The sequence below is a fragment of the Myxine glutinosa genome, chromosome 6 (genome assembly GCF_964187855.1).
Source record: "Myxine glutinosa chromosome 6, kmMyxGlut1.1, whole genome shotgun sequence".
Classification (NCBI taxonomy): domain Eukaryota; kingdom Metazoa; phylum Chordata; class Myxini; order Myxiniformes; family Myxinidae; genus Myxine; species Myxine glutinosa.
Genome location: NC_136266.1, coordinates 188,346,318 through 188,373,494, shown reverse-complemented (window position 1 = coordinate 188,373,494; position 27,177 = coordinate 188,346,318). Strand labels below are relative to the sequence as shown.

The 27,177-nt window shown below is 47.0% G+C and overlaps 1 protein-coding gene across 1 annotated transcript in view; it reads left to right on the top strand.

Moving 5' to 3' along the window:
* The window catches only part of KATNBL1 (katanin regulatory subunit B1 like 1), a 141,410-nt gene that overhangs the window by 96,108 nt on the left and 18,125 nt on the right, over positions 1 to 27,177 (top strand). Inside the window, exon 9 of the mRNA XM_078781011.1 lies at positions 11,140 to 11,241. Coding sequence (XP_078637137.1) covers positions 11,140 to 11,241 — 102 coding nt within the window. The remainder of the gene's footprint in view (positions 1 to 11,139; positions 11,242 to 27,177) is intronic.

The following is a 27,177-nucleotide window of genomic DNA, read 5'->3' as shown; positions in this document are numbered from 1 at the left end:
CTGGACGTCTTACCCTGCAGGAGCGTGCCCAGCTCGCGGCACGTTACGAAGTTTGGAAATCCGTTGTTCAAGTGCAAAGATGGTGGAGGACCATTAAAGGAGCACATGCTCAAGTTGAGGCAAAGACGATCAAGAATTGTCATGCAAAACTCATGGCTACAGGATCTGTATCTGATACTCGAAGAAGCGGTCGCCCTTCCAAGGCCAGTGACCCGGAGACAGTGCAAGCAGTTCAAGAAATGTTTACACAAACCCCAAGAAAGTCAATTCGACAAGCAGCAAGGGAAAGTGGGCTCTCCTTTCACACAGTACGAACTGTGCTCAAAAAGGAGCTTAAATGGCATGCTTGGAAGCCGCACTACTGTCAAGCACTCTCTGCTGAAGACTGCGACATTCGCATGGAGTTTGGGGAGGTGATGCTGGCTTGGTATGAAGATTGGTCTGATCTCTTTAAAAATATCCTCTGGTCTGATGAAGCGGTATTTCACATCGGTGGGCTTGTGAACCGTCACAACTGCTATTACTGGGCAGGAGAAGATCCTCGTGTTATTTCTGAAAAAACGCAATATCGGCCTAAGGTAACGGTGTGGTGTGGAATGACTTCGGAAAGGATTGTAGGTCCCTTCATTCTTCGCGATACCATGAATGCCAAAAGGTACCTCACCATGCTGCAAGACGAAATCTGGCCAATTATCAGTGCTTCGGAGAATGTTGAAGATTTGATTTTCATGCAAGATCGTGCTCCTCCACATTTTGCTGCTGTTGTTCGTGAATGGCTGAATGCCCACTTCCCTGGGAGATGGATGGGTCGTCGTGGTCCATATGAGTGGCCAGCCAGGAGGCCTGACTTAACACCATGTGACTTTTTTCTTTGGGGTTGGGTAAAAGAGCAAGTCTACTGTACCAAACCAACGACTTTGGAAGAACTTGAAGGGCGAATACGAGAAGTTATGTCTTCCATCCCACAAGAGTTCCTGGTGAAATCAGTTGACGCGGTTCCCGGGCGGCTTGAGAAGCTGGTGGCGAATTCTGGTGCCCATATCGAATTTTAAATAAAACTTCATGCTATACGCTTTCTTCTTATATCCATTTCTTGTAAAAATTATACTTAAGAAATAAATTATAAGTATTTTAAAATAGGGAGTTACTTTTCAATCACCCTGTATATATATATACATACAGACTTGGCATTTAAATGTGGAATTTTTTTTTTGTGGGGGTGAACTTACTTTTCAAGATGTCCTAGAACCAAAAGTTCATTGGAATTATGTTGAAATTATTCCAGATTTTGTTAATGTGACCTTGAAAAGAAACAAAAACCACATTTGACATTTCAAAACAAATAAATTGATCCTTGAAAGTGATGTAAACCGATATCGAAGTCAATTCATGGAGAGTACTGTGTTAAACTTCTGTACGTTTTCCAGAAGTATCTCTTTATTTTGCACATTAGCCAAAAAATTTTTAAACAAAAACAAAAGTTAAATTACGACTGGGATGACGGACAGTAAAATTACAGTTCAGTACTTCGTGTAACCCCCCACGAGCATTCAGGAGAGCACGTACACATTGAGGCATGCTGTTCACGAGATTTGCCAAGGTTTGGACAGGAATCGCTTGCCATGCAGTGACAATAGCCTGCTGCAATTCACGCACAGAGGCAGGCTGCTGGTCCAAGTGGTCGATTTGACGCGTTAATTCTGCCCACAAGTTCTCTATCGGATTCATATCCGGGGACATGGCAGGCAACTCCATATGCTCTACACCACTGTCAGCAAGAAAGTGTTGGATCATGCGAGCATGATGAGGCCGTGCATTGTCATCTTGGAAGACAAAGTTTCCTCGAAAGGCTGCACGAGCAAATGGAAGCAATGTTTCTTCCAGAATGGCCCTGAACTTGAACTGGTTCAAGTTTCCATTCAGAACAACCAGGTCAGTTTTGCCCCCTGCATGAAAAGCAGCCCAAACGGTCACCCCACCACCTCCAGCTTGGACTCTTGGCACTATACAATCTTTGTTGTAGGCTTCATGCACTTGTCTGCGCACTCGGACGTGGCCATCTTGACGATAGACCAGAAATCTAGACTCGTCACTGAAGATCACGTGATTCCAGTGTCCTGGCTGCCATTGACGGTGCTCTCTGGCCCACTGCAATCGGCGCTGGCTGTGTTGTCTGGTTAGGCATGGCTTTCTCAGGGGACGCCTGGCACGATAGCCTGCTTGAACCAGTCGTTGGTTGACTAGGCTTCTGGATACAGGCACATTTGTCAGTTGCTGCCACTCAGCCCTAAGCTGATTAGCTGACTTGGTACGGACATTGTGGACTAACCGGTGCAGCTGGCGATCATCCCTCCTTGTGGTTCTGCGGGGACGTCCTGGCCTCGGTATTGGAGTAGGGACACCCCTCTGAGCATTTTGTGTCAGGATCTTTGACAGCTGACCTTGAGTGATGCCATACTGCTGAGCAATAGCACGCTGTTTCATGCCGTAATTTCGTAAAGCCACCACTCCGTGACAAACAGCATTGTCGAGTTGACGGACCATCTCCAGAGGAAGCGGCAATAACTTTTGGAGATGTGCAGCAGTTGTTTCCACTAATACAGAACGCAACAACCCTTGTATACCCGACTGTGAAGCCAATCATCAAATGCACCTGTCCGTACATTTTGCCACGCCACCTGTGATATATTCCTGTTGTTGACTTCTTGCTGCGACAGACAATCAGTGACATGGTTCTTTTAACAAATAAATCACCAAAGTGTAAAAGAAACTCACGAGATTGATACACTGAGTTAAGAAAGTAAACCCAAGTCAAGAAAAAAAAAAAAATTCCATATTAAATGCCAAGTCTGTATGTGTGTATATATATATTGTTGCGGATATGAGGATTGCATTTTTTTTGATTGTGTTGTATTATATTGGAAATGGTGATGAACATTGTTGAATATGGCCCCTCCTGCCTCCAGAGTTGTGTAAAGGTAAAAAGGGCGTCCCGGTAGTTATTCCATGAAACACCACATTGCAGGACCCGATAAAACCCTTGTTCAGTAGCTTATATCTTATTATGTGTTTCAGAGTTAGGCCTTGTCTTCCATTAGAAGGACACTCCATTGCACCGAATCAATTAAGAATAGCTCCCCTTCAATACTTCCATTGCCTTCCAGAGCCAAACTCTCCATCTGTGGGTAAAGCAGTTCACAAGCGTGGGGTGCACGCCCTCTCAATTCGCTGCTATAGTGAATATGTGCTCCGTGCTCTGTTTGAACAGGAGGGGCGGGGTCGCCAGGGAGAGGCAAGCCCAGGGCGCGCCACGAAGGGCGGGGCTGTGCAGCCCCATGCCCAAATGAGGAAACAAGCCCGTGGCTCGCCACGAGGGGCGTGCCGTCGGCGCGATGCCCAAATAAGGAGAAAGCCCGTGGGATTGCCATACAAGGTCACGAAACAGAGCACGAGAGAGAGGGCGGTACCGAAACCGAGGGGGGCGTGTCAGACCCGCGCTGAAGGTGACGAGGAGAAGGGTGCGACGATCGCTGGGAGAGGAGACACCAGATATACGGCAGAGGAGTCCAGGCGCGTAAGAGGGTGTCAGACCCGCGCTGAGAGAGAAGTGAGAGGAAGGAAATAGGAGCTGAGCTGCGTGGAGAGGGACACGAAAAAGAAGGGGTCCAAGAGAAAGCCGAGGAGCTTTTATGAAACAAGCTACACGAGAGATACGGCAGAGGAGAGCAGCCCCGTTTCAACCAGCCGCGTGAAGCCCTGACGGTGTGCGCTGTAAAGCCGAATACAAGGCGCTGCCGGCTTCTCGCTTCCCGCCCGGAGTGGACCTGCTCGCTGTGCCCTGTGATCCCACCTGCTCATCCCTCCAAGTCCAAGCCATTCCTGCCTGCAAGTTCCCCATTTGCCTACGTGAGTTTGTTCTGTTCGTGCTGTCCTGGATAGGTAATTAAGCTTGTATAAGGAATTCACTGTGTCTCTAAAAAGCTTCTGTATATTATTTTCTTATCTTTCCTTCTCCTTGGTTATTTTGAGCCTGTAAATAGTAATAAATAGTAATCGTATTTCCAAACCTTTCTTTGCCTTCGTCTTCCTTTTCTTCACATCCGTCGTCTTTGTCTTTTCCCTATTGAGTAGCGGTGGCGCGATACGGCCAACGTTTGGGTAAATCGGGTGAGTCGGGGAAAAACTGTTCGGCCGCGGTTACCTCCGCTCGGTAAAAGTAACATCAAATCCACGGACCGTAACTATATAAATATATATATAAACAAATAAATATATATATATATATATATATATATTTATTTGTTTATATATATATTTATATATATTGTTGAAATGGATATATATATATATATATATATATATATATATATATATATATATATATATATATATATATATATATATATATTTATTTATTTATTTATTTATTTATATATATATTTATATATATTGTTGAAATTTATATATTATATAATTATTGATTGAACTTATATAATATATATCTATCTATAATTCCAGTAATCTCTGTGTGTATGTTTGTATGTTTGTATGTTTGTATGTCTGTATGTCTGTATGTCTGTGACCGCTGTTTCTCGACAACCACGGGTCCGATATACTTTAAACTTGCCAGGTATATTGCTGGGGACCCGAGGATGTGCCTTTTCAAGGTTTCATATTAATCGGACAAGTAGTTACCGAGCTATGTCCAAAAAACGATTCAACCAATCAGAGAGCAGCGAGCTATCACGTGTGCCGAACGTGGCGAACAGACTCTGCCTCGGACGGCACATTTGAGAGCGTATTCATTTATTTCACGTTGGCAAACTATGTTGCCGCTATGTTGGCGTTAAACGATGTTTTAAAACTAATTAAAACTAATTTGCGATTCTTTCGCTTTCCTGCGCGTTTGTGCATGCTATGGCGATTTCTTTACCAAACTCCGCAAGCCGTTCGCTTTGGACCAAACCATTTCATGTAAATAGAGGGGGGGGATTGTCACCGTACTCGCAAGCCGTTCGCTTTGGACCAAACCATTTCATGTAAATAGAGGGGGGGGGATATAATTTTAGATATAGATATAGTACGGGCATGCCCTAGTTTATATAAACTTATATAAATTATATAAAACTTATATAAAATTTATATAATAATTGAACCTCCGGCCTTGCTCCCCCAGCTCTCTCTGTGCTCTGTCCCCCCAATATTCCTTCAGGTCGCACAAGATCTGCCTGCAACCCTCTTATGGTTAAACTGCCAAAGTCTAGGCTCTCTGCTCACCTTCACTCTTTCATTCCCCTTTTCTCCCGCCTCTGGAACAAACTCCACCACTCCCTTCAATCCCACTCCTCCCTCCAGGTCTTTAAAACAGCTGTTCACCACCATCTCTTATCTTCCCCCATCGAAAACCTTGATCTTTTCTACCCCCGGTAATTCACCCCAGAGTCCTTGCAGTGTTCATATGTTTTATTCCTCTCCCACCTCCCCCCAAGTCCTCCCGATGTCCCTGCTCTCAAATGTTGTGTTTGTGTCCTTCCCCCTCTTCCCCCTCTCTTTTGTGTCCTTCCCCCTCTCTCCCCATCTTGTCTGCCGCTCCCCTTGTTTTTTGTGTTTTGTGTGTCGGTTTGTCTTTTTGTGTGATTAATGTTAGCTCTTTCACGAGCCTCGATCTTGTATACAAAAAAAAAATATATATATATATATATATATATATATATATATATATACATATACATATATACATGTATATATATATATATATATATGTATGTATATATATGTATGTATATATATGTATGTATGTATATGTATATATGTATGTGTGTATATGTATGTATATATATATATATATATATATATATATGTATGTATGTATATGTATGTATATATATGTATATGTATATATATATATATATATATATATATGTATGTATATATGTATGTATATATATATATATATATATATATATATGTATGTATATGTATATATATATATATATATATATGTATGTATATATATGTATATATATATATATATGTATGTATATATATGTATGTATATATATGTATATATATATATATATATGTATGTATATATATGTATGTATATATATGTATGTATATATATGTATGTATATATATGTATATATATATATATATGTATGTATATATATGTATGTATATATATGTATGTATATATATATATATATATATATATATGTATGTATATATATATATATTGTTGCGGTTTTGAGAACCCACACTTGTATATAAACTCTTGTAAATATCTCCTCATTAAACGTTGAAGGTAGCACCCCTAGTTAGTCCACAAGCAACACGTAGGCCACCATAGAACTTCAGTTATTTCATTAGTATGTGTTTTAGATAAGGCCGTGTTTCCAATAGTTGAATCTGCGTTGTCGATCAAATAAGAGTAGGTCCCCGATTCTGTTCATTTTTGCGACCTCCCTCTCTAAGCGACGCCATTACGCGCCCCTACAGTCGGTGCCTCATGGCTCTCCCAATTTGTTATGCGCCTTTGTTAGCAGCGTTCGCTGCCTTGAGCTGAAGCTCGCTCAAACGCCACCATAAGACACGCAGTGAGGCCCGAGAAAGGGGGCGGAACGGCAAACGATTGTTTCATGAGCTGCTCGTAGTGCTTGCAAATAGGATGTGCCAAGCACTTGGCCTATAGTCTGCTTTGACAATGCTCGACAAGCTACTGGTTAGATAAACAGGAAATTATTGTTTGAACAAGATCAATAAATGCATTTCCAAGAAATGGTCGAGGGCTTGTTCAATACCCGGTGTTTTTTTTTGTCCCCCGTCGCACCGCGGAGCGAAAGGGGGACTATGGTTTTCCCCTCCGTCCGTGTGTGTGTACGTGCGTGCGTAAGCGAAGTACCGAATTCTAATTTGGTGTGTGGGTGCAACCCACGTCAAAATTCAAGATGGCCACCGACATGTATGTCTGAACCTTGTGAGCGGAATATCTTGAAAAATAAGCAAAGTACCAACTTCTAATCTGGTGTGTGGGTGTATCTACGCATAAGAAAGAACACTATTGAAAGTTGGGTCACCACGTCAAAATCCAAGATGGCCACCACCATATATATGTCTGAACCTTGTGAGTGAAATATCTTGAAAAATAAACGAACTACTAACTTCAAAACTGGTGTGTGGGTGTATCTACGCATAAGGGAGAACGCTATTGAAAATTGGGTCGCCACGTCAAAATCCAAGATGGCCGCCTTGCATCTTCCACTTTGTCAACTCACATCACATCATGATCTTTGATCAGATCGCAAAATAATGTGAGGTGCACGTTAGTGCTTGGCGATAATCGCAATAGGACAATAATTGTGCTTTGGATTTGATATCATGATAACGATAATGGAAAATAATTATCACGATAGGTGCTGTGTACGTGCATTCGGTAGAATACACCTTAAACCCAGATGTTGACTGTGTATTGACTGCTTTGAGTGGTTTGTGTGTTTAGTTTCTCTCAAGATGTACCGGTATGAAATGCAGCTGCATAAAGTAAAGCAGGTGATGTAATATGGAATGTATATTCTCCAAGATGCAATTTCAATGGTATATCATTAAATAATAGACTTTAAAACAAATAACCAACTAATCAAGGCACCAAAACTGCTGCCGGTGTCGAAAAATCGCCGATCTGTTTGAATTCGCTTTGTCGCTTTGTTCAATTTGTGCGTGAAGTTGAGCACAAAAGGCAACATCATGTCAAAGATCAAGAAGGTGAGTGCACTCGGTGTGTGGAGTTTTGGCATTGATTACGAGGACAAGCAGGTAATCTCGTTCTCTCTCCTCACCGTTCTCATTGGACTGAATGAAGCAGGAAAGAATGTTGTGCGTTTCGTTTATTACTTGCCGGAAAAGATTCCGGCAAGTATGTTGATCTGTTCGTTTGTCTGTCTGTTTGTCTGCCTGTTTGCAGCACTGCGTCTACACCGTTGCACGGAGAATCGCCAAACTTTGCACACATATTCGTCTTGCCCAGGAATAGACTGTGCCCAATTTATGACGTCATCTGTCACGTGGTCGGCCGCCATCTTGGAAAAACGGGAAAACTTTGCACCACTATATCCAAAAGTGCAGAATGGAAAAAATTGAGACATGGCTCATTGTAAAGAACTCTCCATGGGGAATGAAATATGTTGATGATGACATCGGTCACGTGGTTCGGCCGTCATATTTGTCCGAAATGGCCGAAAACAAAGTAAATTCCGGCAAGTCCTCGGTCTCTGACCGATTTTTCATCTGTCTGTCTGTCTGTCTGCAGCACTACGTCTACACCGTTGCACGTAGAACCGCCAAACTTTGCACACATATTGGTCTTGCCCAGGAATAGATTGTGCCAATTGATGACGTCATCGGTCACGTGGTTCGGCCGCCATCTTGGAAAAACCGAAAAGCTTTGCACCTATATATCTCCAAAAGTAATGAACAGAAAAAATTGAGACATGGCTCATTGTAAAGAATTCTCCATGGGGAATAAAATATGTTAATGATGACGTCATAGGTCACGTGCTTCGGCCGCCATCTTGGAAAAACGGCAAAACTTTGCACCTCCATATCTCTGAAAGTACTGAATAGAAAAAATTGAGACATGGCTCATTGTAAAGAACTCTCCATGGGGAATAAAATATGTTAATGATGACGTCATAGGTCACGTGGTTCGGCCGCCATCTTGGAAAAACGGCAAAACTTTGCACCACGATATCTCCGAAAGTGCAGAACAGAAAAACAATGAGACATGGCTCATTGTAAAGAACTCGTGACTGATGACGGATTGCACCATGGGGAATAAAATATGTTGATGATGACGTCATCAGTCACGTGGTTCGGCCGCCATCTTGGAAAAACGGCAAAACTTTGCACCACGATATCTCCGAAAGTGCAGAACAGAAAAACAATGAGACATGGCTCATTGTAAAGAACTCTCCATGGGGAATAAAATATGTTAATGATGACGTCATCAGTCACGTGGGTTCTGCCGCCCTCTTGGAAAAACCGAAAAAATTGCACCTCCATATCTCCGAAAGTCCTGAATAGAAAAATTGAGACATGGCTCATTGTAAAGAAGTCTCCATGTGGAATAAAATAGGTTAATGATGACGTCATATGTCACGTGGTTCTGCCGCCATCTTGGAAAAACGGCAAAACTTTGCACCACGAAATCTCCGAAAGTGCTGAACAGAAAAAATGAGACATGGCTCATTGGAAAGAACTCTCCATGGGGAATAAAATATGCTAATGGTGACGTCATCCATCACGTGGGTTCGGCCGCCATCTTGGAAAAACGGCAAAACTTTGCACCACTATATCTCCGAAAGTGGTGAACAGAAAAAATTGAGACATGGCTCATTGTAAAGAACTCTCCATGGGGAATAAAATATGTTAATGATGACATCATATGTCACGTGGTTTGGCTGCCATCTTGGAAAAACCGAAAAACTTTGCACCTCTATATCTCCGAAAGTACTGTACCGAAAAATTGAGACATGGCTCATTGTAAAAGAACTCTCCATGGGGAATAAAATATGTTAATGGTGACGTCATCTGGTCACGTGGTTCGGCCGTCATATTGTCCTAAATGGCCGATAAAAAGTAAACCGGCAAGTCCTCGGTCTCTGACCGATTTTTTATCTGTTTGTTCTTTGCCGGAAAAAAATTCCGGCAAGTATGTTGATCTGTTCGTTTGTCTGTCTGTCTCTGTCTGTCTGTCTGTTTGTCTGACTGTCTGTCTGTTTGCAGCACTACGTCTACACCGTTGCACGTAGAATCGCCAATCTTTGCACACGTATTTGTCTTGCCCTCTAATATACGGTGCCCAAATGATGACGTCATCGGTCACGTGGTTCGGCCGCCATCTTGGAAAAACCGAAAAACGTTGCACGTCCAGATCTCCAAAAGTGCTGAATAGAAAAATTGAGACATGGCTCATTGTAAAGAACTCTCCATGGGGAATAAAATATGTTAATGATGTCATCAGTCACGTGGTTCTGCCGCCATCTTAAAAAAAACCGAAAAACTTTGCACCTCCATATCTCCAAAAGTGCTGAATAGAAAAAATTGAGACATGGCTCATTGTAAAGAACTCTCCATGGGGAATAAAATATGTTAATGATGATGTCATAGGTGCCTCCATTATGACGTCATAATTCGACAAGTACAAAACTTCATCGATCAAGATGAAATTTCTTGAGCATCTTCGAGGAATAAATTAGTTTAGAAAACAAATAATGATGATGTCATCGGTCACGTGGTTCGGCCACCATATTTGTCCAAAATGGCCAATAAAAAAGTCCATTCCGCAAGTCCTCGGTCTCTGACCGATTTTTCATCTGTTTGTCTGTCTGTTTGCAGCACTACGTCTACACCGTTGCACGTAGAATCGCCAAACTTTGCACACGTATTTGTCTTGTCCTGGAATCGACTGTGCCCAATTAATGACGTCATCGGTCACGTGGTTCGGTTGCCATCTTGGAAAAACCGAAAAACTTTGCACCTCCATGTCTCCAAAAGTGCTGAATGGAGAAAATTGAGACATGGCTCATGGTAAAGAACTCTCCATGGGGAATAAAATATGTTAATGATGACGTCATAGGTCACGTGGTTCGGCCGCCATCTTGGAAAAACCGAAAAACCTAGCACCTCCATGTCTCCAAAAGTGCTGAATAGAAAAAATTGAGACATGGCTCATTGTAAAGAACTCTCCATGGGGAATAAAATATGTTCATGATGACGTCATATGTCACGTGGTTCGGCCGTCATATTTGTCCTAAATGGCCTATAAAAAGTACATTCCGGCAAGTCCTCGGTCTCTGACGGATTTTTCATTTATTTGTTTCTTACATTTTTGGCCCAACATGGGATTTTTGGCATTGATTACTCGCAAAGTTCAACATCAAAGGCGTAATTTTAAATGCCCGAAGAGTGAAGATTGAAGGTAGTCATGTATGACTTTCTTCACAAAAGTCCCAATTAACAAGCAGCTTGCTCGGTGTGGGAGGTGGGAGATGTGTGGATTTGCCATGGTACACTGTTAACTTCAATCTAGTTTAATGTTTGTGATCAGTATTGTTCTTCATTTTTTTCTTCTGTGTTTTCAAGTCACAACCTCACTGCTTTGGAGTGGCTGACCGTGGTGATCAAGCACTGGTGGGCAACCCTCTCAAATGATGATGGCCAAAATGAACTGCACTTCAGTGCAAGGTGATGTAATAATTATTTTAGTTGTACCTGCTAATAAAAATTTGCAGCTTAATAATTAAGTGTGAAATATATATATATATATATATATATATATATATATATATATATATATATATATATATATATATATATATATATATATATATTGTTACGGGTCGCGGACAAGATGTTACTTTGACCGAGCGGTTGGTATTGCCGCGACCTAACAGTTCCCCCGATTCTTCCCCAACTCACCCGATTCCACCCGAACGTTGGCCAAATCGCGCTACGCTAAATCAATGATTGGAAAGGACACAACGACTGGGATAAATGAAACGACGCCAGGGGTACAGTTCTCAAGACCTCCGGAGGAGGGTATAATTAGTGGTGGAGAAAAGGGGTAGATTACAAGGTAGAGTGAGGTAAAAGACACAGAAGAGATGGGCACTTAAATACAATCTTATCTTACCCCAGACAGACCACAGACAAATGGAACAAGGCTGACTTACACAGGGATTGATGGCAGGAAGGGACAGGTAGTCGATAGCACAGGGTGCACCTTGGCTCGGGGACAGGATCAAGCACGGTCCAAGAGATGCAGGGAGGCCTCACAGCACTCGGAGGTGGCGTCTTTCTTTCTCCAAGCTCAGCGCGCATCTGACGTCACCACTCCCTCGGCTGCGCATGCTCAACGGGGAGTGACACGCCCTCGGCTGGTTGGCTCCGCCCCAGATGGGACCGGTCCGCCGCTTCCATTGGGTGCGGGGGTTACCGGGCTCCGCCCTTGACGAGGAGCTGACAGGGAGCCCCTATTTGGTAACCCCGTCGAGCACATGTTTGATGGCGGCTCGTGGGGAAGGCCTCGTGCCCTCCCAACACCCCCTACCAACCAAGCCGGAGTGGACGCGCACTCCCTGTGCACGCCGCCACTGTTGCTGTTGTTGTTGTTGTTGTTGTTTCTGAACCGTGAGGAAGAGCTGCGGGGAGGTATTGGGAGGTCCTAAACTTCCTAACGGTGCCATACAATCGCATTCTGGTGCAACGAAGGGTCAGAATTAATGGAAACGAATCCTTAACTGACATACACTAAGAATAACTAGCAAGATGTCCTATAGTTGTCTACGTGAGATGTGGTGGACCTGGATGCGACATTTAATGGGGGGAAATAGGGGGAGGTCGGGTCGACAGAGTGTTGTTTACAGAAATGGGACTAGGGAATGGGGGATTGGGGATAGTTGGGAAGTATTGAGGAAATAGGGGAATATTTACAAGCGGATATGGATGGATGCAAATCCCATATCCGCAACATTGCACCCTTCTCTACCTCGGGGCGTCCCGACCCGATAAATTTTTACCTACGTTAGTGTGGCACTCAGATGTAGTTCCCTCTACTATTAACTCAACCCTGAGTGCGACAGTTTTACAGATGTTCACAAATGAGTAAATATGTCCCCCTGCGACGTTGCACCCTTCTCCTAACAGAAACACACCCACAGGATAACCGAATCGCGGAAAGCATCCTCAAACTAAATATACAGCCGGAAGGGAGCATCATTTATACAACACTGATATTTACACTACGATCCAGGACCTGTTCTTTGAGGAACACATGCAGATGTTATGCATAGAGAGAGCACGCATGCCAGCATCGATACACCAACCCACAAGTGCCCTGTGGCCCTACGGCCTTTAATAATGTGCAGAGCACCCCGTCCAAGCACCAAAAGCACCACCCCATTATGCACAGTCAGCACCATCCGGTGCACCAATAAAGTGTTCAATAATAAATGCACAATCAAGTGTCCATGGTCACCGGTGGTGTCGCAGCCGGCCGATGTTCTGCCGCTGGTCTTGCCTTCATGGAGTGCACTTGGCCTTCTGGCTTCTTTAGAAATAAAGAAAGGCGCCAACCGCGTCCATTTCTTAATTGTGGCCGTCAGGGGGCCAACTAAAAGTGGTTCACCTGTATGGCATAGGTGCCACGTTGACCCAGGTCCATCCACGGGTGGTGCTTGCCCACAAAAGAACTGCGGTCCATGGTGGGCGGCCACAAAAATTGCGGTCCATATGGTGTATCGATCCAGGCAGCAAGCAGCGGAAGTACAGGCCCACAACTGCGGAGCCAGCACCTCTCTCTCCTCTCTCTCTGCCCCAAAGCCAGATCCTCGGAGGTGGGAGACAAAAGAAGCGGTCCGTCGTTAGTGATCCAATAACTTTCGTTCTCTGTATTCCCAGTCTTTTCACCCATAGCCTACTTCCTTGTGTAAATCTCAACTCAAAAAAAAAAAAAAAAAAAAAAAATTTTCCTTCGCTGTTCTCATTCGTTTATTCATTCTTATTCGTTCGTTCGTTCTTCGACCACGTGTTTCTCCCCCATTTCCCCAGATAGTTTTCACTCATTAACCTTCAATGTTTACACTTTCCCCTCAAGTTATGTATTCCGTCATATTTTATAACACCTTTTTCTTCTTCTTCTTTAAAAGGCTGCTTTCGACTTGCTCACCAAATCAATTCATCCCAAAAAAAATATCCATCTCCTATAGTGCCTTTTTTCTACATTCCCTAAACTCTCCTGCACTCCATCCTCCATCCAGCGTCCTTAAACGTATTTTTAACTCGAAGGTCACAAGAAACTCATTTTGCAATAAATGTTCGTTTCCCATAAATCGTACACTTTCAAAAATCCAATCTCACCCCTCCCCTCCAAATCTTCCCCATAACCCCTCCCCTCCAAATCTTCCCCATCACCCCTCCCCTCCAAATCTTCCCCATCACCCATCCCTTTCAAATCAACCCCCTTGCCCCCTCCCTCCTAAACTACCCCCTCACCCCTCCCCGCCAATACGCCCCCTCGCCCCTCCCCTCCTAGACTCCTGCCTCACCCCTCCCCTCCAAATCTCCCCCATATCCCATCCCTTTCAAATCCCTCCCCTTGTCCCTTCCCTCCCAAACTCCCCCCTCACCCCTCCCCTTCAAATCTCCCCACCCTCATTGCTTCTCAATTTCCCCCCTCTCACTCCCCCTCCTCAAAGCGTCCTCCCCGCTTCTTCCCCCTTCAAACTCTCACCTCCATCTCCCCCAACCTTCTGCCTCGCTCTTCCCCCTCCTCAAATAACACCTCATTGTGGCTCACCCAATCACCATCAAACCTTTTGTCCGCCCCATCCTTCCCTTTCTCCGAGCTATTCTGAAATCTCTGACACACCTTCAACAGCTCTCCCTACCTCTTCCACCTCTTCCACATCTTACCCTACCCCTCCTCCCCCCTGTTCTGTATCTGATGCTCCCCCTTCCTCTTCATTAACGGTATGGACCTCAAACATCCGGGGCCTTCGTTCAAACTTAACTGATCTCTCCATACAGGTTGCTCCTGTCAAACCAGACGTGATCTGCTTAACAGAAACTTTCCTCCTTTATGATGTCTCTGATTCCATAGTATCTCTCCCGGGCTACTCCCTCCTCCGGTATGATAGACCTGAGCCTCGTCCTGGAGGCGGGGTTGCTATCTTTATCAAAAACTCTCTTCCTCACTCGCCCTGCACTGCACTCTCTCCACCTCACCCCCAGGAATACCTCTGGCTACGGCTTCCCCTTCGCTCCCACCTCTTGTTCATATGTGTGTTGTACCGTCCACCAAACAGTGATGACTCCATCTACATCTCGCTGTCTGATGATATGGACCAACTTCTATCTACTCATCCCAACTCTCTTTTCCTCATATGTGGTGATTTCAACTGTCATCATGCCAGTTGGCTGGGTGTGGGTACCTCTCTCACCAGCCATGGCTCCTCAGCAAAGGACTTCTGCGACTCACTGGGACTGACACAATCTGTCAATTTCCCGACCCGGATCTCAGTCAACGGAACATCTTCTCTTCTGGACTTGGTTATGACTAACTTCCCTGAAAATGTCTGCTGCTCTTCTTCTGCTCCGATCGGATCATCTGATCATGTCCTTGTTAAAGTGGACATCTCTCTGACCATCCTCAGGGAGCCTGCTCAGCGTCGACGAGTCTGGCATTTCACTCAGGCCAACTGGCACTGTCTTCAAGCAGCCATCAATCATCTGGACTGGTCTCCCATCTCTACCACCTCTGACATCAACTCATCCTGGGAATTCTTCCAAAGTAAATTGCTCTCTCTCTCATGCACAGATTTATCCCATCTCGTCTTCAGTTGTCATACCCTTCCTCCCGTCCATGGTACACGGAATCTTGTGGTGAGGCTGTTGCCCAGAAACAACTTGCCTTCGTCTCCTGGAAAGCAAATCCAACGGAAGGAAATCTCATTTCCTTTCACAAAGCCCGAAACAAGTGTGTGTCCACCCTCAGGAGAGCCAGGAAACAATATCTCTCCGTTCTCAAGACCGAACTCTCTTGTCTGTCTCCCTCTTCCAAATCCTGGTGGCGTCTGGTCAAATCCGTTTCTGGTGTTTGTTCCCCCTCCATCCCCTCCCTTACCTCAAACGGCTACACAGCTGACTCCGCACGTGAAAAAGCTGAATGCCTCAACTCTGTGTTTGCCTCTAAATCTTGTGTCCCAAACCCATCCCTCTCTGTACCCACCATACCCAGTCGTACCCTGCTGCTCCTGGACTCCGTGTCCTTTCCTCCTGACAAGGTGGAAAAGTTTCTGTCAACCCTCGACTCTGATTCTGCAACTGGACCCGACGGCATCAGCCCATGGGTCCTAAAATCCTGCTCTGCTGCTCTATCTCACCCTCTCTCTGTTCTCTTCACCCTCTCTTTTGCTCAAGGTCAACTGCCATCTGCTTGGAAATCAGCCAACATCACCGCTTTGCACAAAAAAGGTGCAAAAACAGATCCTAGCAACTACAGACCAATCAGCCTTCTCCCAATTATCAGCAAAGTCATGGAATCCATCATTGCTTCGGATATGAAATCTTTCCTCTTCTCCAATGGCTTGATCTCTGATCATCAATTTGGTTTCAGACCAGGTCACTCTACTCTGGACATGCTGCTTCTGCTGTCTCAACAATGGATGGAGGTCCTCAATGCCAAACAGGAAATTAGAGCTGTCTCCCTCGACATATCACGTGCCTTCGACACGGTCTGGCACCCCGCTCTGCTCACCAAACTCTCCTCCTTTGGTATCAATGGAAATCTCCACGCATGGCTGGCGGACTTCCTCTCTAGTCGTCGTCAACGTGTGGCCCTGAATGGGTTTCTCTCATCTCCTCTTCCTGTTCAGGCTGGAGTTCCCCAAGGCAGTGTTCTGGGCCCCGTGCTTTTTCTGGTCTTCATCAATGATCTCTCTGACTCTCTCGAAAATCCTCTCTATCTCTTTGCTGATGACTCCACTCTCTGCCGCTCCATTCCTCTTCCCTCAGATCGGCAGTCTGCTGCCTCCTCACTCTCTGAAGACCTGGACAAAATCACAGACTGGTCAAACAAGTGGAACATGTCTTTCAATCCTGACAAATCTCACACTCTTACTATGTCTCTCCGAAAAGATCGACTGGACAACCCTCCCATCTACTTTCTCAACAATCCTCTCCAAGAAGTTCTGTCGCTCAAGATTTTGGGTCTCACTATCTGCCATGATCTTTCTTGGGAAAACCACATTTCCAAGCTGGCCTCCAAAGCCAGTCGCCGACTGGGCATCCTCCGTCGTGCGAAGTCCTTCCTCGGCACACCTGAGCTCCTCACCACATACAAGGCTTTCATCCGCAGCTCAATGGAATACTGTTCTCCCCTATGGGCCGGTGCTCCTGCCTCACACCTAGCTCGGCTTCACGCTGTTGAAACCAAAGCTTTCAGAATTATTGGAATCTCCCGCGATGAAGCTATCTCTGAGGGCCTTTCACTCACTCACCGCAGGCAGGTAGGTGGTCTTTCTGTCTTCTACCGACTCCTCTCCGGCCTTGCACCCCCAGCTCTCTCTGTGCTCTGTCCCCCATATATTCCTACAGGTCGCACAAGATCTGCCAGCAACCCTCTGATGGTTAAACTGCCGAAATCTCGGCTCTCTGCTCACCTTCACTCTTTCATTCCTCTTTTCTCCTGCCTCTGGAACAAACTCCCTCACTCCCTTCAATCCCACTCCTCCCTCCAGGCCTTCAAAACAGCTGTTCACCACCATCTCTTATCTTCCCCCATCCAAAACCTTGATCTTTTCTACCCCCGCTAATTCACCCCAGATCCACCTTGTTTGAAAATCCAACTTCTTTCCTGGAAGTCCTGGCAGTGTCCATATGTTTTATACCTCTCCCACCGCCCCCTTCCCACGCCCCCCCCCCCCCCCAAAGCCCTCGCCCTCTCTCAGATCTCTCGATGTCTCCATGTCTCTCGGTCCCTGCTCTCAAATGTTGTGTTTGTGTCCTTCCCCCTCTCTCCCCATCTTGTCTACCGCTCCCTATGTTGTATGTTTTATGTGTCGGTTTGTCTGTCTGTGTGATTAATGTTCGCTCTTTCACGAGCCTCGATCTTGTATTTAAAAAAAAAAAAAAAAAAAAAAAAAAAAAAACACAACACACAACAACAACAACAACAAGTGAGTAAGGTGGTAAGGGCGCAAAAGTGCACGCAATTCAAGGTAATGCACACTGGGGGCACATGGGAACCAGGAACCAGGTGAGACAGGTACGTTCCTACCGTACGCCCCCCCCCCCCCCCCCCACCAGGTAACCTACATTGCCCCTCCCTTACCCCTTACTGTATCCACAAAACACAACACTACCCATAAACATCTACTTTACACATCAACAAACGTCCCTACTGTCTTCCCCGTTCCTCCCATAAACCCAATTCGTCTTCTCTCCCTCCTAACCAATCAAATTTGCCATTTCCAACTCTCATCAAAATTTGCCATTTCCAACTCAACATCAAAATTTGCCATCACCAATTCATCATCAGTCCCTCCTAAGGAGGGAGAGATGGAATCACCCCAATGTCTCATGCACGTCGTGATGCGTCTCACAAATCCACACAGCAATTCTCCTTTCCTGCAACACAGAACAAAGGAACACAGGTGTGGAGTCATCATCATCACCTCAGGTAAGTGGCTGCGTATGGTGCGACAGGTTCATCAATCCTAACTATTTCCTAAATGACTTTAACAACTTTACATTACCCGGGGTCTTTCCCTGCCAATCCATTGGCCAACTTACACTATGGGTTCTAAAAACCAATTCCCATTGACCAAACTGTGGTGCTTCTCAAGTTGGGGTCTCACTCCCCCGATTCATCACTCGGTGCCCCCGCACAATTTCGGTGGCTGGGTCGTGTGACGCTCCCAGCTGGTCCGCCCACCTGCACACCTCCACCACTGTTGTTGCCTACCGAGCTCACCTGCTCCTCACCCTAACCTAACTAACTGGGGAAGGCCCTCTCGCACTCTCACCCCCTCAGTGCCCTCTCTGGCACGGGCTGCCCGATCCACACCCGGGATCCTCAGGCACCCACTGACACTAACAGCTCCCAGAGCCCACCTGCGGCCTCACCTGGCCGACATCTAACAGTGGCGGAGTGCCCAACCATTCACACTCATACTAACAGGCCACACGACCAGCCAATTTCACCACACCAATGCACCCATCCACAATACCATTCTGCATCCGCACCACAAATGCCAATATCCAACCACAATTTACCTATACCTTCTAACTATTCTTTAAACTACCCTCCCCGGGTACTCGTGAAAAGGGGTCCACTCTTCCCCCATCCACACCTTCGCACCATGCACACCACTCCGTACCACTTACTCCAACTCTCTCCACACCACTCATTCCAATACTCCATGTATTCCACACACCTGTACTTGCACACCTGTGCTCTCATACTTGGTGCCGCCTGCACCCTTCTCTCCCCCAAGCGCATTCGCGCTGATCCACAACACTCACTACTCATACACTGCTCCACACACCTGTCCAGTTCTCACACAGCATCATCTCATCTAACTACTCCCCTCTGAAACTTGCGCTTCCCAGTCGTCCCTTTAAACTATTGCGCTCCCTCGTCATTATCAAACACTAAGCTACTACGTCCCCACTACAGGTATCAGTCACTATCTAAACCTTAACGTTACCTAATGTCATCTTCGCTAGATCCCTACACACAATATCCTAACCCACCCGGGCTAGTTTTCACTGCCATACACCCCATAATCTATAGCGCATTTGCCCCATTCATGGGAAGGGTGGCAGGGATGCCACCCTTACCCACCGTCATACGGCGCGAGTGGGACCTTGTGGGACCACCTCGTATGTGAGTAGTTGCCCGCCTGCCGGACCCCATGCGTCGCCCCTTGCGGGGTCAGCGCGGGGCCGAACCGGCCGGGCCCCCACAGTACATTACCCCCAAGGGGCTCTCGTGCCTCCCCTGTCCCTCTAAAAACTACCCCTGTTGGTGTCGATGCATGGGTCACACTTCCGCAACCCGCTACCCATTCCATACCACCACAACCTTGCTCACTCACACCTCGCACCTCTCCCATCACCGGACCCTCTCGCTTGCACCCTCGTTCCATACCCTCCGGACCAGCCATACACCTCACTCTTGGCCTCTCACGAACATCCGGGTCCATCTCGACCCCCAAGCTTATTAAATCACCTGGCGCATCATACGCACGACCATATTGGTCACCACTTACACCGGGTCCTCTTTCTCTTCGCTTCTCCTCCATCACCTGCGAATCCCTCATCCGGTTAATGAGCACATCATCACGATCCGAACACAGACTTTGGACCAATTCTTTTACTTCCTCCTTTATCTCTTTCTTATCCTCTCTCCGTCGCTTCTTAATTTCGCTCACCCCTTCTTCCACTTCTTCTAATTTCTGCTTCACCTCCTTCATCTCCTCGTGCGCCCCCTTAAGTTCTCCCTCTAACTCCACCTTATTTTTTTCTATGTGCTCCCGCACCTCCCGCTCTTTAACCTCCATCACCTCTACCACCTTGTTCATTTTCCTCGTCAGGTCCTCATGTACCGTCTGACACTCTTTTTTAATTACCCCTACGTCCTTTTTCATCTCCTTCTGTGTCGATTTTAAACCCTCTATTACCGCTGTGTTCTTCTTTACCTGGTCCCCCAACTCCTTTTGTCCCACTGTCAGTTGTTCTACTCCCAGCGTCAACTCCTCTATACCACCTTGCAATTTTACAGTCCCCTTTCTCACCTCCTTCTCCATGCGCTCCTCACAGTGCCTCACCTCCTCGCGCACTCCCCCGACCTCCTCACTCACACCTCTTCTGATCTCCTCTCCCATCACTTGCATCTCCTGCCCAGATGCCACCCTCATCTGCTCCATTTCCTCCCTGTGAGCATCCAATTTAGTTTCTACCCCCATTCTGACCCCCTCTATCTGCTGCCCCATTTTTTTAACTTCCCTTTCCGCTTGGTCCCCCATGTCCCTCAATTTGCCTTCCATACTGTTTTCTAACCCCTCTAACCACTTTTTCATCCCTTCCATTTGATTCTCTTGAGCGGCCATTCTGTTTTCTACCCCCGTTAACCCCTCCTGTATTTCCCCTAATCTATTGTCTAATCCCTCTATTCTACTCCCTAACCCTCCGATCTGGGCCCCCATCCTTTGTTCTAACCGTTCCCCCATTTCTCCCATATTTCCCCCCATTCTGCCCCCCAATCGCTCACTATCAGCCCTCATTTGCTCACTATCAGCCCTCATTTGCTCACTCTGAGCATCCATCCGATTCCCCAATTGCTGACTATTAGCCCTCATCTCGTCCTTCTGCAGGTTGAGGGACGCCTGCATTTGTACCATAAATTGCTCCATGAGGGCCTGCATTTGGGCCATCCCTCCCACTTGTGCAGCGGGTGCGGCCGCCGTAGCCATGTGCCCGCCATTTTGCGCGCCCGCAACCTCGTGCGCGAGGACGCCATTTTGCGAACCTGCCGCCCTCACTGCTTCGCTCTCCTCTTGTCCCTCAATTTGGTCCTTGATCGACCCTGCCTCACTCTCCTCTACCGGAACCCAGCCGTCTTGATCTGCCATAGCGCGACTTTCAAAATTCGGGTTTTTTTTTGTAAAACAAAACAATTTCCAACTGCTTGTAATTTTGAGCGCGTTAAGCACGCTTCGGGCCTCGTATCTCACTCCTCGACACCAATTGTTACGGGTCGCGGACAAGATGTTACTTTGACCGAGCGGTTGGTATTGCCGCGACCTAACAGTTCCCCCGATTCTTCCCCAACTCACCCGATTCCACCCGAACGTTGGCCAAATCGCGCTACGCTAAATCAATGATTGGAAAGGACACAACGACTGGGATAAATGAAACGACGCCAGGGGTACAGTTCTCAAGACCTCCGGAGGAGGGTATAATTAGTGGTGGAGAAAAGGGGTAGATTACAAGGTAGAGTGAGGTAAAAGACACAGAAGAGATGGGCACTTAAATACAATCTTATCTTACCCCAGACAGACCACAGACAAACGGAACAAGGCTGACTTACACAGGGATTGATGGCAGGAAGGGACAGGTAGTCGATAGCACAAGGTGCACCTTGGCTCGGGGACAGGATCAAGCACGGTCCAAGAGATGCAGGGAGGCCTCACAGCGCTCGGAGGTGGCGTCTTTCTTTCTCCAAGCTCAGCGCGCATCTGACGTCACCACTCCCTCGGCTGCGCATGCTCAACGGGGAGTGACACGCCCTCGGCTGGTTGGCTCCGCCCCAGATGGGACCGGTCCGCCGCTTCCATTGGGTGCGGGGGTTACCGGGCTCCGCCCTTGACGAGGAGCTGACAGGGAGCCCCGATTTGGTAACCCCGTCGAGCACATGTTTGATGGCGGCTCGTGGGGAAGGCCTCGTGCCCTCCCAACACCCCCTACCAACCAAGCCGGAGTGAGGACGCGCACTCCCTGTGCACGCCGCCGCCGTTGCTGTTGTTGTTGTTGTTGTTTCTGAACCGTGAGGAAGAGCTGCGGGGAGGTATTGGGAGGTCCTAAACTTCCTAACGGTGCCATACAATCACATTCTGGTGCAACGAAGGGTCAGAATTAATGGAAACGAATCCTTAACTGACATAGACTAAGAATAACTAGCAAGATGTCCTATAGTTGTCTACGTGAGATGCGGTGGACCTGGATGCGACATTTAATGGGGGGAAATAGGGGGAGGTCGGGTCTACAGAGTGTTGTTTACAGAAAATGGGACTAGGGAATGGGGGATTGGGGATAGTTGGGAAGTATTGAGGAAATAGGGGAATATTTACAAGCGGATATGGATGGATGCAAATCCCATATCCGCAACAATATATATATATACACAAAGAATTAAGTTAAGCACCCCTACACAAAGAATTAAGTTAAGCACCCCCTAATATATATTCTTTGTGTATATGTATACATTGGCATATATTCTAAGGTATGTGAGATCAAATAATGATTGGTATGACATTAGCAATTATCCATTGATGAAATGCAGATGAGTGCACGCATCTGTGACGCCCATCGCTCGTGCAGCACGTGTTATCATCCACGTGGTCGTGATTTTCTGTAAATGCACTATCATCACGGGTTATTGCAAGTCACGCCTGAGCTCGTGTGGGGGTTACATGGTCATTTTCTCGTAATGGTGGCTCGTAGACGGTTGTCGGACGGAGAAAGATGGCGGATAATAGGCATGATCGAGTCCGGAATGTCCAGAAAAGCTGTAGCTCGAACGTTTGGTTACCACCATTCGGTGATCAGTCGGTTGGTGCAGAAACACCAGGAAACGGATGCGGTGAAGGACCGTCCAAGGTCTGGAAGACCTCGCGTGACAACAGTCTGCCAAGATAGAGCGCTTTTGAGACTGGTGCGACGATATCCCTTCGCCTCGAGCCATTTCCTGAAGGACAACTGGCTGCCCAACAGAAGGCTATGTCACCGTACCGTGAGGAACCGCCTGAAATCGGCCGGTTTAAGGTCAAGACGAGTGATCAAGCGTCCAAGGCTACTCGAACGACATCAGAGGGAGCGTTTGGCATGGTGCCTAGCGCGACGTGGATGGAACATCCGGTCTTGGAGGCGAGTTCATTGGTCGGATGAAAGCCGGTTCTTGCTGTACGTGACAGATGGGCGTGTTCGGGTGTGGCGCCACAAAAACACCGCGTATGCACCTAAAAACATTCAACCAACGGTACCCTTTGGTGGTGGCTCGATTATGGTCTGGGGATGCTTCTCCCATGACTGTAAATTGGACCTGATAACTGTGCGAGGTAACCTCAACGGAGAGCGATATGCCGAGGAAATCCTGCATACCACCGTAATCCCGCACTTCGATGACCACACCCTCGCCAGCAGACCCATCTTCATGGATGACAACGCCAGGCCTCACCGTGCGAGACGCGTCCGAGCCTTGCTGGAGCAAGGTGCTGTGACAACCATCCCCTGGCCTGCGTACAGTCCTGACCTGAACCCCCTCGAGCACGTTTGGGACATGTTGGGACGACAAATTGCGAAGATGGTCCCTCCAATAGCCAATCTGGATGAATTGGAACGTGCATTACATCGGGAATGGAACAACCTGCCACAGCAACGCATACGACGGCTTACAGGGTCTATGAGACGTAGGGTTGAGTCAGTGATCCGATCACGTGGGTCCTACACACATTATTGACGCAAAGATCGCTAGAGGTCTTCTCAGAACAATGACTGTACGTTAGAAAACATAAACGTCATCCACACTGTCCGTGATGGACCTATAGCTCCATACTTAAATTGAGGTGAAAATATGCCTAAAATTCCCAAAAATTTTCACCTTAAATTATTCAGAATAAAATATTGAAAACGGCATGATTGTTATGTTTTTATGTGACCATAATATCACTTCTCCAGAAAATATAGCAATATCATGGGTATATTACACTGTTTTGACGACAACAAACTTGTAATGTGCGAGGTTGTAAAAAAACGGGGGGGGGGTGCTTAACTTAATTCTTTGTGTATATATATATATATATATATATATATATATATACATACACACACACACACACACACACACACATATATATATACATATATATATTGTTGCGGATCTCGGAGTACGGCACTCCCCTTACAGAGGGGGGGGGGGGGTTAATCCCCTCGTCTATTAAGCTGACCGTCCGAGTCCTGGAACTATGACGTCACTTCCGGTCAGCGCTGAATAGGGTGGTAGGCCAATTGCTCCTATTACCTAATTACCAGCGCCTTCCGGTAAGCGAGGAAATGAGCCCCGCCGAGCCCCGGATGAAATGGACACGCCGAGCGAAGTGAGCCACGAGTCAGGCCCTTAACAAAGACTAGACCCGATTTATAAGCGGTTCCGAAATTGTGCCACCGGTATTCAATTGGGAAAAGACTAAAGTGATTGGATGAGAAGAAATCAGATAAAGGAGGAGCACAGAATTTATTATACAAGAATGAAAGAGGAAACGAAAGAGGTAATGTACAGTTGAAGAGGAAGAAGCAGTAACACAGGGCAGCCTTATACAGTCTTATATTATCACTCCCAGGACAGAACAAACACACTTACACAAAAAGGTGGTGGTGGTGTTGGGAAGGGAGAGAAGGGTCCAGGCAGGTGGTAAGTAGGCGTCGATGGTAGGCCGTGAGGTCCGGCTCCGACCTCGCGCCACGCGGTCCAGTCCACGCTCCGGGTGTTCACTCGTACTGCGGCAACGAGCGGCCAGCAGCTTTGCGTGGCGTTTAACGTGAGCGGACAAATATATCACGGGGGGGGGGGGGGGGGGGAGACTGGGATGCAGCGTACGTAATAAATTAACCTTAGCCTTCGGCCAGTTGTGCACGCCTCCAACAGTTCGTAAACGGCAAGCAAGGACTCCTTTCTCATCTGTTCAAGTCGTTCTCCCGGGCACCTCTTTCGGTTTGACTCCTTCTCTCTCCCTGGCTCATCTCGCGCATCTCATCTGATCATCTCCCTCGCGCATCTCTCGAAGTAGTCCCACACAGCCGCTTTTATTGCCCACTCGCGTATAAAGCCGCTTGCCTTTTGGATCCGCCTACCGGTGAGCTGGCCTCGGCTGAGTGGTCGCGAGCGCTCACCGGTCCGCCCCTTGATGGGGCGTTGAGGGGCCACGCCTTCGTTCCTGGCGCTCCTCCCTTCTCCAGCTTGACCGCGTGCGTAATGGCGGCTGAGCCAGGCAGCGAACGCGACTGGCAAGCAAGGGAGCCCAATTTGGAGGAAGGCTACGCCGCAATATGAATAGCATTGGAAAAGGGGCCTAGGTTATTTGATTAATGCAACACAGAGTCAAACTATTGGGAACAGATCTTACATGAAACACATACTAATGAAATAACTAAAGAAGATCCTATGGTGTGCTACGTGTTGCTCGTGGCCTAACTAGCGTGCGACCTTTGACCTTTTGCACCAAAATGGGAATATTTACAGGGGATTATTTATTTAAGGGATATTACAATATTTACAAAGTGGAGGGTTCTAAAAACCGCAATATATTGTTACGGATACGGGGGACGGCTCTCCCGTTAGCAAGGGGTGATTAGCCCCTTGTCCTGTTAAGCTGGCCGTCTCCCCGGTCCTGGTACTTGTAACGCTCTCCCGCGGGATGGAACGGATCAGGGTTATGGGTCCAGGGTTTATCCCGAATACCTTTATCCGTCCCTCCGCAGACTAGGGAGACAAGTACCGCTCGAACCCCGGTTTTAGATGGACTAGTTGCCGAGCTGTTTTAGCAACCCGAAGTTCGAGCCATTAACAGTACTAAACCCGATCCTAAACGTTGGCCAAATCGTGCCACAGGTATTCAATGATGGAAACCTCTAAAGCGACCGAAAGAGCATGAAGAAGTAGAAGACAAAGTAGGGAATAACAGGATTTATTATTATTTACACACAACTAAGGGAAGAAAAGCAATCAAAGTAATATACAAGGAAATGGAAGAATCAGAAGACACAGTGCAATTATTAACTTATCTATGAACAGTCTTACTTATAACCCCAAGGCAACATGAAAGATGGACAAACGGGCACACTTACACGGGGGAAATGGCCGATTGGATTGAATGCCAGCAGGACGGGGCACGGTCCAGGGAGGTCGCTTCGAGAAGGTGTCAGGGCCGGTGGCGTGATGCTGGTTTTTCTCGCGTCGATTCCGCAGTCAGCAGGGCCCAAGACGACACGAGGCGGCGCAAGCTCAAGCGCAAGGGGTCAGCACGTCGAGGCAGTCCGCGCACGCAACCATTCGTGTCCGCTTCTCCAAAAACTGTCCTATAAAACCCCGCGCTTGCCCTTTTATGACGTGCTTTTGGGATCAACCCGCGTGCGTTGGATCCGCCCCTCGGTGAGCTCGCCTCAGCCTTGATTGGTGCGAGGGCTCACCGATCCCGCCCCTCTTGATGAGGCGTTGGCAAAGCCATGCCTTCTTCCTCGCGCTTGGCTGACTCCTCCCCCCCCCCCCCCCCCTCCCCGATGACGAGGTGGAGACACGCCTTTCTTCTCCGAGGTTACCTCGTGCGTAATGGAGTCAAATGCAGCAAAGTGGACGGGGGATAAAATGAAGCAAAGTGGCTAAAGGAGTCAAAATGCAGCAAAGTGGCTAAAGGAGTCAAAATGCGGCAAAGTGGATAAACCTGGCACTTTGAAGATGCCATGGCGGAGGGATCTGTCTTATTTAATTCGGTGCAACGTAATGAACTAGTGGATCACAGAACCTTCAACTACATTTACTAAGGACATAACTAATGAGGGAAATCATAGATTTGCTACGTGTGTGCGATGGCCTAACTACAGACGACCTTTTATCTTTGACACTACAATTGGAGGGTGATATTTACAGGGAATATTTACAGCATACAAAAGGGGGAAAATTTACATCAAATTACACACACAATTCCCATATCCCCAACACTGCACCCTCCTTCCTTACGGGACGTCCCGGCCCAAAAATTTTACGTAGGTGTAATTCCCTCTACAATTAACCTGACCCTGAGTGCGACAGTTTTAAAACACAAATAAATATGTCCCGCTAATTGC